At 31.9% G+C, this 13,064-nt stretch overlaps 1 protein-coding gene across 2 annotated transcripts in view; it reads right to left on the bottom strand.

The window, feature by feature from the left end:
- Positions 1-13,064, bottom strand: part of bbg (PDZ domain-containing protein big bang) — a 107,482-nt gene that overhangs the window by 70,949 nt on the left and 23,469 nt on the right. For both annotated transcript variants that reach the window (XM_072545798.1, XM_072545799.1), the window contains one exon: positions 12,663-12,757. In XM_072545798.1, the coding sequence (XP_072401899.1) occupies positions 12,663-12,757 (95 nt within the window). The remainder of the gene's footprint in view (positions 1-12,662; positions 12,758-13,064) is intronic.

Here is a 13,064-nt window from a genome sequence, read left to right on the forward strand (position 1 = left end):
GAATGTGATCGGGAGGACGAACTCATAATGGAAAAAAGCCGAAAAAGACGAAGATATATACTGTTATTTATAGAGATAAACTCATCTCATTAACAATGTAACTCAAAATTGTTAACGCCACTCCTTTTCTTTGATGATAATAAAACTTATCGATCTGTCGCTGCACATAATTAAAGTTAAAAAAATTACTCTTCCTAATTTGCTATTACTCCCAAGCAAGCAAGTCTGCATTAACTGCATTGGTTGGAATAAACTTCAGAAATTATTAGATTTACACGAACCACTCCCTTAAACTCTTGAGCAGTTATTTACCTACATCCTCATCTTGAAAATACAAAGAGTTTGACAAAGAGATCTACCGATTTTAATTTAGTTCAAAATAACCAATTGTTTCCCATTTATATTTGAAATTGTTCGCAAAATAAATTTTTAAACAGTTTCTAACAATATCTCGAATTTTAACAAACAGTAAATTTTGTAGAAATATTTCCGCTAAATTAAAATAAATTTAATAGCTTTTACAACAATATTATGTCCATATTTTTTTAAAAACCTTTAAAGACGAAAAGGTTTTAACCTTATTTTATTGATGGCCTTTGTTTCAATCACCTAGTGAAGAGAATTTGGTATTAGTCGAACAAAATCTAAACGTAATCTGTGTTAAATAACTGTATCCATTGAGTGATTCATTTGTATATGTATCATTTTATTACCAACACGGGCAATTACGATAAAATCAAGACTGGAATACCATCAATTTGGCAATTCTTACATAATTAATATTTCCGGCGAATATTGTATTAATTAGTCGCAGTTCCAAATTAATTATTAGGTAGTCTAACAGTTAATAGTTTTTATTAAAAGGAAACAAGTTTGAGACATTTTAGACATGACCTACACGATCATAAATCTTCATGTAAAAACATTTGTAAAGAAATTTACTATTTTTGTTGTGAATAAGTCACAATTTTACTTTAAAATAAGTTTATTTGACGATTTAATGATTCCCTTTTCAGCATTGATATTGTGATTTAATTTGTAATTCAGATATCTGTTGGTGTGTGTTAGTTTTCTATACACCGAGTCTCATATCCAGTATCCTTCTTTGAGATTAAAATATCGAGGAAAGGTAATCTCTTATTATAATCCTTTTCGATGGTAAATGTTATTTATTATCTCTTCTTTATCGTTTATATTAATCAGGAATGTATCCAACAACTCTGATCCATGAGACCTCATCATTTACATAATATCTCCACCATACTGTGGGTTTTAAATTTTATTTAAAAATAAGATTTGTTTAGAAATCTTTCATTGCTAGACCAAAATGTTGTTTATAGAAGTCATATATACTTTTCAAAATCACATTTTCTCAAGTGGCACTTGCAAATTCAACTTCAACGTAAATAACTATCATGTCAAATATACTTTTGTATAACATTATGATTATTTTAATATCAATTATTGATATAATACGCCGGGACTTGCTGAACTATGATGAAACTGATGTAAATAGGAAAGGGCGTAACCAGGCGGTATTATAAAGGTAAAACAATCAATCATCGAATCAATTATTAAAACTTTTTACGCCAGATTTTCTATATTGGTAAAGTTGAGTTTGTTTAGGTGAAATATGTGCTTGTATTTGAATTTCAAAATAACAAAATTGATGTTTAATATGGAAATGTAACAGAATAGATATATAAGAAATACACCAGGACCCAAAAGAAACTGGCAATAAAATAGTAAAAAACTGGCTACAATATTAGCGTTTACACTAGTTATGAATCGTTATATGTACCGTCGAAAGGGGTTACTTTAATTCTATGATGTGATTTTGAAAAAAAAAACCTGAAATTTTTGTGTTAAGAAAGTATGCAACTCAAACGTTGAGTCCGTCATTGTAGTTGTCACTACTTAAATTCACTCAATTCAGTATACTTGTCGTTTTCAATGCACTATTGAAGTTTGTGTTTAATTTTAAAGATATTTTATATTGTACTACTAAATTTGGATCCACAGCTCTTATAATATTTCAGGTAATTATTTCTATATTACCTTAATGTAAATATTATGTTTATATGGGATTCAGGCACAATTGATTGTGTGTATGTTGAATGAAAATTACATTTTTAACTGACTAATGTCAAAATTGATGGTTAACTTACTTGTCCTGGATATTGTAGTTGTAGGCAATAGTATGTTTATGGTTGAGAAAAATCTAGGAATATCAAATTCTGCCTGTTTTGTGCCTTTTTTGTATTATATGTCTGTATGTTAACGTAGATTATTTGTTTGTATATTGTATGTTGCAAATGTATTGTAGATGGTGTCTACGACTTCCTATTCATCCGCTACTGTTGGTATTGTTACGATAAATATGAGTCGTATTAAAAACCTGCAAACATTTTTTTATTCTCACTTTTGTTCTAGTATTTTCTCCGACCCGCTAGAAACCGGTCTGGCGTTCCCTTTCATTCGAGAGAATTCAAAGGTCAACATTCATAAGGATTCGAAGGGATTCCAGAACTAACGGCTGTTTGATATATATAGCGGAACTTTCATTGTGGAGACAGTCTGGAAAATATAATCGGGTCGAGTTTCGAATTGTAACGCGGAAATAAATATTGTAAATAAATAATATAAATTAAAGTAGTTGTGATAAGTGTAAGAATATTGTATATATAAATTAAATAAAGACTTTAATAAACTAAGTGTTAGAATATATTTTATCATAAATAAAGTTAATAAATTAGACTAATAAACCCAGTTCAGTATGTTCTTATTATTGTCTTTTGGCATTGGCAACTGAAGCCTGCTACATTCTTCCAATGGATTTGCAGTGGTTCATTGGATCTCAAACAAGCTTTTGCAATTTCCTGTTAACAATGTTGGAATGGTATTCGTAATATTATTCACGCATATGAAAAAGTCATTAAGATTTTTTTTAATTTTTAAAACTTGTACCACAATTAGAAAAAATTACCGCACGCCCTTGTAACGAGTTCCTTTAAAGTTTTTATACAAAACCAAAGGATCTGATAAAAATCATAAGTATACAGGTAAATACATTCGATTATTTATAACACATTTTCCGTCCGTTAGATAATACTATCTTGCATTTTGAACAACTGTGCACTTTTGTTAATTTTTGATAAATTATCTTATCAATTACGTCAGTGCAATTATTACATGAGACCTCACGAGCCATATAATTGTATTCATATATGTGTAATAGAATATAAACAAAACTATGTAAAAGAAAATTTGTTTACTTTTCACATTTACTTGAATTTACCAATTTGAAATATTATTATTATATACCATTTGAAAATACCATTTGAACAATTTGAATACACTCAAACTAAAGTTCATTTGGGTCAAATATTTTCAAGATTTTGCATCTTTGTTACACCTTATGTTATATAGTTATATACTAAACCCGGCGTTATAAATAAACATATATTTGGTGGTAAAGACGTAGTATCCTTTATAAAAATTGGAAGACTAAGATGGGCAGGACATCTGGCAAGATCACTGTAGAACAACCCTCCTAGAAGAATCCTTATGTCAAACCTTTGGAAAGTAGAAGTAGGGGTAGGCCAAAACTCAGATGGAGGGATGGTGTAGATGAAGATGGTAGACCAATAGGCGCAGCAAACTGGCAACAGTTGGCAATGGATAGAACTGACTAGCGTAATAGACTTGGGAAGGTCGAGGCTTTTTGATAGGGCTGTAGCACCAATGATGATGATGACTAAACCCGGCGAACTTCGTACCACCTTACAGTTAAATATATTATGTAAGAAAAATGTCAAATAAATTTAATGCTTTCTGATAAACAGTATTTTTGTTTGGTTTTACGGTACGTAAATATACAACGATGGCGGTTTTACGCCGCGCGAATAATTGTCTATGCGCGAGACATGAAAAGTCTAAGTTAATTCCGCGAAAACTTCCAACGATTGCCTTGCGATTTGTTTATCATCATTACAAAAGCAAAACGCAAGTGAAATTATAGACGCTTAAAATCAAAAAGTAAGTCTGTTGGAACCGTTGGTATACGCGGGATCAAAACATCCTCACCTTTAATAATCGTTGCCTCAATGACATTATTCATTAGCGTTTTCATAGTCAGTATCGTTCCGTTGCACAGTCGAGGTTGATTAATCTTACGTATCATAATGACAACCAATCCTACTTTTAATTGTATGTTGTGAGAAGGAAGTACAGGCAATTCCAATGAATTTAAAAACTCTGTAGGATTAATTGACAACTGCTTCGAAAACACAATCTTTGCTTTGATCTTGTTGCAAGAACACTCGTATGTAAGTTGTCAATTGGAGCGTTTTTACGTGCCCCAACAAAGTGGATGATGTTAGGTATTTATTTAGTTCGTTCGTTCGTTCGCAGCAATTGATTGGGAAATAATTTGGAAGAGTCTGACGAAAATAATCTGAAAATAGAATCATTGCTCTACCAAAAATGTATTGGTTGTCACCAATATATTTCAAAGTTCTGTTGAGTGCCTCCAATGACCTCTTGTGGGCCATCATACATTCAAACGATCAATTTGCATAACTGTAAAATCGTCGCCATTGCGCTATTTTTGGCGATGCTGCAAGCTGGTTTTTCATCGATTTGTATGTTTAATAGTAATTTCAAGGCAGAATATCCAGTTCTTTCCTCTTCTACTAAACTTGCAGCTATTCCAGATTCAATGTTCACAACTTCTATCAGAGTATCGTTCGCAATCCTTTTGTTGTTGCTTCAATTGTAGAAAATTTGTACGAACAGTGTCGAACCTTTTTGTAACTGTTGTTCTATTTCATAGAGTCACAAAGAAAATAAATAACACATTTACCACTTTTGAAACCAGCCTGGTATTTACCTATTATTCGTCCTGCATATGGTGCTATGGGGTGGTATACTATAGTAGAGAAGCGTAATTCCTGTGTGGTTAGATCATTCAAACATCTCCTTTTTTGCATATGGTGCAAAGTATTCTAATATTGAAATCACTGGGGAGTAATTTCTGTGTCTATATCGCTTTTTTGAGCTGCTGTAGTTATGATATCGTGGCCACCTTCTTTATAAAGTTTAGCTTGGAGATTATCTATTTAGGGTGATTTGTTTGTGGCTAGTTTTGAACTGCCTCTTTAACTTCAAGAATCGTTGGTGGTTCCTTTTCCCTCTCGTCTTTTCCGAGTACCTCATCTCTTTCGTCTTTCAGGTTTCTTTTTTTTTCTATATTAAGTATCCGCTTATAGTATTTCACCCATCGATTCAATACATATTTCCTTGTTATTAATGAGTCACCATTCAGACGTTTGCATTGGTTTGCAGTTGCCTTGAATTCTTTTCTGTTGATGTTAATTTTCTTATAGAATGATCTGCAGCCTTTTTCTTTATTTTGGTCGAGATCAATCCATGCAATAAAATTTGATGTCATCCTAACGGAAACATTTTGACTAATCAAGTGGTATGAAGCCAACTTGAATAAACAAACTCTATAGATCCACCGATTTTGCTAGCCCCACCTGCCGCAAAAAACACACAAGTTCATGGAATGGACTTGGTAGACAATTGATGAACGCCACCATCTGTTCGGAGCCGAAAGCTACCCCAAAAAAATAAAATCCCGTAGCAGATTTCTCGATGTGGTCATGACCAAACTACCCACTCATCGAGGAGATGACTAGGACGTAGCCCAGTACGGAGTCGAAATTTTTGAAAATCCATACAATTTTACTGTAAATATGGACACCATTTTTAACTAACTCTTTTCATCATTTTATATAGATAACTACTACATCCATCTCATCCGTTGTAGTTCAACAAATGCTTCAGCATATTTTGTGCTTAACCGCTATATATTCAAAATTATTGTTTTATTGTCTTCTTTTATTCATTTTAGGTTACATCGGTATGCATTCGCAAACCCTTCGCACCAACCTAGAGGACCAGGCTGTTTTTTTTTTCTGATCTGCCTCCACCAGATTGATTGTATTACAGAACTAGGTTTAAAATGTTACCGCTCATTTCGCTCGACGTTCGAGGCTGTTGACCGCTGCATCCATCGAGTTAATTGCATCATATCCAAAATCGATAAGGAGTCACTTCTGGCGGTTCTGCCGAACCGATTATCGTTATCGCCGCCTTTACTGCCCTTGTGATCTTCACCTCTATTCCTGGACATGAGGTCCATGTTGCCCTTCGTTGAAATATCTCACATTTCTATTCATTTCATTAAATAATGTTTACCTTAAGATTGAATCAACTTCAGTAACCTTATAGTCATCTTAAAGCAAAGTAAATTATTAAGTATATTTATCAAATTGTACTTTGATTTGACGTATAATTTCTAAAAAAATAACAATAAAATTCAAAATTGTGAAGTGTGTCGATTTCTATGCGTGTAAGTGTATTTACGAAACGCAGATTTAAAAATAATGTCAATGGTATACCAATGTTTAGTTTATTTTAAGTGACGACAAGAAAGGGCAATTTACTTAGATGCACAGCATTTATTCTAAACAATGGTATAGTATTCAAGGGAAACATTCCATTCCGAACAATACATCTATGAGTACAGCCTTGACCGACATTGAATTAGATGAAAACTAGTGAATTTGAGGCAATTGTTTATATTCATTCACTCTGACAATATTTAAATAATTGTTTGTGGAGATTTCCCATTTTATTCACATTTGTAGCTGTTGTTCATACGCGCTATATTCCATCTGGTTTACATTTGAACAAGTTTACCACAATCAGTAAAATAGTAATATTTTTAGTAGAGGAATGTTAGGTTAAAGTTACTCAAACTGATCCATCTGTCATATTGAAAAGAAATAGTGGAGAGGACAAAAGCGATTCTTTTGTTGATTTGATTCATTCTAGAAGTCACTTTGTGCAATCAACACCGCGTTTTAATTATACACAGTTTTATTCCAATGCCATATTACCGATTGCCGAATTCGATTTAAAACTGAAGGAAAACATTGTGGTAAATCTTTCCATATAGATATATGTATATTTATTTAAAGTATCAGCAAAAATAAGAAAAAAAAACAGAAAAAAAGTAGAAAGTCAGTTCGGTGAGTACCAAGGAAGTCTTCGTAAAATCTAGATAAATTAGATTTTTCTGCTGAAAAAAGTGTTAGGAAAATGCTCAATATGATATACCAACATAAAGTTTATCATTGATTTCACAGCAATGTCTGAGTAGGTAGAGAGAAGAAATATGCTTGGTGCTGAAAGGAAAATAAAAGTATCAAAAAACTAAACATACTGACAAAAATGGCACACTATAAGAAGCAGTAAATTTAAAAATAGTAGAAGGAGAAGACATATTTATAAAGGTGGAATAGAAACAATAAATACGAAAACCATAGATGGGGAATAGGCGAAATAGTTTTAAGTGTTTTAAGTATGTTAAGAAATAATGGAGTTAACAATCAATAAAAGTAAGAGTGTTATCATAAGGCTTCCCATTCCTGGTGGAGTGATTGCCGTTATCTCTTTGAGCTCTTCTAATTTGCTTATTACGACAAAGAGAAAATTAGAATACTTGGACCATCTAATGCGGGGACAAAAATACACATTCCTACAAAATATAAACTAGAGAAAGATTATTAAAGGACGAAGTAATCCAGCCCGCAGAAGAATATCTTGGATGAGAAATATAAGAGGTTGATTACTTTGCACCACAAACGAACTGTTTAGAACAGCTGTAAACAAAGTTTGAATAACCTTAATGGTATCCAATCTACGATAAGAGAGAAATAGAAACAAGAAGAAGCTTATCTTTGCAGTAAAATATTACTAACTTGGCCTACCACTATTTTTCCTTGATTAAACTATGATTCATAATTATTTTACAGAGTTATTACGTACATTTTAAGTGTTACTAAACTCTTTCAAAGATGCATACGAATTTATAAAAGTATTTTACAAGAAAAAGCCCAAAAGGTCCTTTTAAGGGACGAAAGTAACTAAGAATTAAAAAAAATGTAAAATTACATTAGCAAACAGAAACGAACAGAAAAATCAAAATATACGCCAGCAACATGATCAAAGGTAAACATAGTTTTAGTACAGAAAAATTTTACCACAAGAAATACCAGATAATTAATCTAAAATAGATTAAACAGATAATACTAACAAAAAATAATCATTAATAAGAAGGTACAAGTGTTGAACCAGGAAAAATCCTTAAACTTCGTATAAGAAAGTTATTGGCTTTCAATAAGAGCACAGAACTTCTTGATGGAGTTACAGTAAAGAATATAGTGAGCATTACCAAGTGCCAAAGACAGGTAATATCTTGCCTGTACCAAGAACAAGAAGAAGAAGAGAAGAAGTGTTCTTCAAAACTAGTCCAATTTGAAGGGACATTAAAAAATCAGGTGCATGAGAAAAAGAAAAATAGGCGTTGCTAACTGCTGTGAAGAAAAGGCAGGTGACGAACAGGTTTGACAATCACTCATCTCCCCAACATACTGTTCCCGTTTACTTGATGATAAGGCTTATGCCAGGTAGACTACTGAAAGTGTACCAATAGAATATTAATATTCAAGATAAATACATATTGTACTTACAGTGTTCTAACCTGCGTACCAGTTGCGTGTTTAAAAATAGCTCTCACGAACAGTTTACTGGATGTATCAAGCCTAATCTTCTTTTGTATTATGCGTTATTCATATATTGAGAGCTTTGTAGGTAGGATTCCTTATTTCACGCATACTCTTAAAACCAGTATGGACTAAATAAAATAAAAATAAAGAAACGGGAGATTCTAAAAATGGTCCAAAAACTAAAAAAGCTAATTCAAGAACAAGTGTCCAGGTTATCAGTTTCCAAAAGATTGCTAACATTAACATTGTGAAAAGAACTAACAATAGATCCACTAGAATAACACTGTTGTATCCAAGAAGTAACAAGAGATCAAGAAGACGTCCAAACTTAAGATGGCACTATGACAAGACAACAAGCGCCGGTACAACATGGCGCAGAAAAACGAATATTCGAGACAATATATATATATATATATATATATATATATATATATATATATATATATAAATATAATATAATAATATAATACAATAAATACTCTGACAAAATATTGTCCTGAGTTAAAAAGGACCAGTTAATAAAACTTATAGGCTCTTTCAGTTGATATGTGCTGAGGAAAAGTTCTTTAAACAAATTACTTTCTTCAACAAAAAACGGAGTCTAAATTTGTTAAGGCTGAAAAATTCCCTAAATCCAAACATGTACTTGCGTACCTTCCAGAGACCAAGAGGTGTCACCATCTATCTTATAAAACAGAATAAAAGGCTCAGGTTAGTACAACGCTGGGCAATCTTTACCTCCAAGCCAGCTGCTGGTGAAGGATTACGTGCTAATTTTATGAACTTGGATGAAAAGAAACCTACGCATCCTGGAGATATTAATGCGCCAAATGTTTACTTCCACTCATCATAAGCTAAACATTTAAAATATTAGGCGAGACATGTTAAATAAAACCTAATATTATCGAATTATAAGTTCTGTATTCAATGCAAAGTATTAACCAAACAAGTCTTCAATGCAAAGATTTAATTATTCAAATTTTGGGGTTGACGACATTAAAAAATTAAGTAAACATGAATGAAGATACATAATTACCGTGAAATATAGGACGTCGATTAAAAAATTGATTAATTAATTGATAATACAAAACATAAGTTTTAATGAAAAACTAATGTTTTTTGATATACATTTAGTCGATTTAGCAAATAAAATCAATTTAAAGTAAAAGAATTTTTCTATATCATACAATATGAGAATTGAGAAAACCCGAAAACTTAATTTTTACTGCTTAAACCTTCGTTAAATTGTAATTTTTTCAAAAATTTTTGTGCCATGTGAAACCTGTACAAAAATTGTAGGAAAGTAGAGTAATTATAATTTGGTATGCATGCATTGTTTTCAAGTAGGTGCTTACAAAGTGGAAAAAGCTATAATTATAAATTAGATACGTAACTAGTGAGATTTATGTAATTTCATGATTTAATATTTTATGGACCATGTACTATGTAGGTCTAGAAATTTGAAGATTATAAACATAGGTTGTCAAACAGGGTGATCTTTGTACACAAAATAGAAAAGAACATATTTGAATCAATCTATCAAACAAGTTAATAAACAAAAGGCTATCAATTGAGGATGAGCAATAATGCTTTCGAATCGTAGATTCATGTAACAGAAGTATTTTCGATCGTTTTGATTATTCCTAAAGGCATCTCTCTTGTATATAATAAATGTATAACGACCTTTAATTTGACCCATTTTAAGGTCTACGAAACATAGATTTGCTGGTTTGTTGCATCCTAATGATTTCTCTAGCACTTGCCCCATTATAAATATAGCGTAAGTGCATGATCTTCCCGACCTAAAACTTTGTTATTCCTTTGCTAGTGTTATAATTGCATTCAGTTTATTTGATGAAATCATCCTTGATAGTGCCAAAGAAATTGGAGGCCCGCAACAGCAAAATGAACATAAAAACTGTCTAATAAAACCAAAATAACGCTAAAAGAAAAATAGAAAATGAAATTAAGTAACACCACACAGAGAATAAAATACACAGAATTTTGTAAGATAATAGGGAAAAGTATTAAGGAAGACATAAGAAAATGCAATGAAACACTAGTAGAATAATCAAAAATAGAAATAACTATAAGAAAACAAGAAAAGCATTAATTATTGGGAAGAAGCAAACCATTGCTCTAACAAACGAAAACACCAGAACTGTAGGAAGAAATCAAATAATACAACTCGTGACTAAATTTTACGACCTATACAAAGCCCCTGAAATACTTGAAAAAGCGATCAGTAACCAAGAAGATGTACCAGAAGTCCTTCCGGACGAAGTAGAATCGACAATTACAAAAATAAAAAACGGTAAAGCAGCTGAAATAGATGGCATAACAGTGGAACTGCTTAAATATGCTGACAAAAAAAACTGGAAAATCTTAGCGGGCATATTTACGAACTGCCTAAGATCAAGATGCATACCAGACCACTGAAATACAGCAAACATAATTATTATTCATAAAAAAGGTAGCAAAGAGGATATCAAAAACTACAGACCTATAAATCTACTACCAATTATATACAAGATATTCACAAAGATCATCAACAACAAATTAACAAATGCATGCACAGCCAAGAGTGCAAGTTGGCTTCAGAAGTGGATACAGTACTCTGAATGATATCCATACGCTTCGAGAACTAATGATTAGAGCTAAAGAATATAAAATACCGCTAGAATTAACCTCCAAAGATTTAGTTTTTAGATCCTAGAGAAGGCTTTCAATTCTATATATCCCAAGGCAGTAATAGAAGCTTTGACCAACCAAGATAAACAAGCAAAAGCTAAGGTAAAAATTTATGAAAACATTCCAGAATTTCCCACTACTAGAGGCGTCCGGCAAGGAGACGCAATGTCACCAAAGCTCTTCACTGAAACTCTAGAAAATACTAATATAATAAATAATAATAAATGTATATATACAGACATCATTCTGATTGCTAATAATCCTGCAGAACTACAAGAACTTATAAGCGACCTAAATGCAGTTAGCAATGAAGTTAGCCCAAAAATGAACTTGACAAAAACAAAAACTATGTACAACGATCTAGTGGATGTCCAAGATATAATAAGAAACAACACTGTAGTTGAGACAGTAGAAGAGTAAGGGGCGATTGATTAATAAATCTAGCTCCTTACCGCCAGAAATCATCAGAAGAATTAATCTGACTTGGGCATCTTTTGTTAAAAATGCATTTATATTCAAATTCAGGATGCCACTCCACCTGAAGAAAAAAGCATTCGATCAGTGTATACTATAAAAATAAAGAAAGAGAAAATAGCGAAACTCAAAGGTCAGTGGAGCGATGCATGTTAGGCATAACAAAGAGAAATTGAAAAAGAATAGAATGAATCAGACAGAAAACCTAGGTCACTGATGTAATCTACATGATTCAATCTTTAAAATGGCAGTGAGCCCGACATTTATCGGGAATAACTGACAATAGATGGTCCACTATAATTACACTGTGGTATCCAAGAGGCGTGAAGAGACCAAGAAGACGTAAACATTTAAGATGGGACTATGACATAAGGAAACAAGCCGAACCACATTGCACAGAAAAGCGAATATTAGACAATCGTGGGTAGAAATAAAAACGACTTGTAAGGGAGGCTGCACCATAATCGGTAGAATACGCTGAGAATGATGATGATGATGATGATATATTACTGCAAAAAATATTGTTGCTATATTTTATAAAGTAAGAATACGAGATGGGTGGAGTTCATCCAAGTTTATGGTACAGATTTCAATTTTTTATTTATATCATTATCTTATTCCATAAATTAATGATATAGTATAACTATAATAGTTTAAACTTATATTTTATATAACGGTAACTTGTTTTAATAAGATTCAAATTTAAAAAATCATAAAATTGCGATTAAACTCTGTGATAACATTCCCGTGACTGGTAGTTAATCCCATTATTTTATGATATATAATCCGTAGTGATAAGGAACTAACAACTGCATCTTTTATATCCTAATTGTCAATATTAATTTTGCGTGAACTTACCTTTTTCTGTAGTTTCTGGACTGTGAGGTATATTTTTGTCCTCTCTCTTCTCAGTATTTTCTACTATTACTACCGGCGTTGTTTTAGGAGAAGACCTGTAACATAATATGTACTGAACATAGATTTAACATGCTATTAAATACTACAGGTAATTACAAATGGAACAGACAGATCTTCATCAATTTTGCATTTTTCGAATAAATAATATATTGAACAAATCATTTTTACCGTCAAAAATTACATATTATCCCAGTTTTTTTATCGATGGAGTGCTACGTAGCAGTCACTTAAATAAGGAACTTAAATATATAGAAAACCATAGCAAACAGAAATAATTCGGAGTAATCTATAATAAAGTTAACATCAACAGAAAAGATAGATCTTCTTCCATACAAAACTGTA

Source organism: Diabrotica undecimpunctata, chromosome 10, assembly GCF_040954645.1.
Source record: "Diabrotica undecimpunctata isolate CICGRU chromosome 10, icDiaUnde3, whole genome shotgun sequence".
Lineage (NCBI taxonomy): Eukaryota > Metazoa > Arthropoda > Insecta > Coleoptera > Chrysomelidae > Diabrotica > Diabrotica undecimpunctata.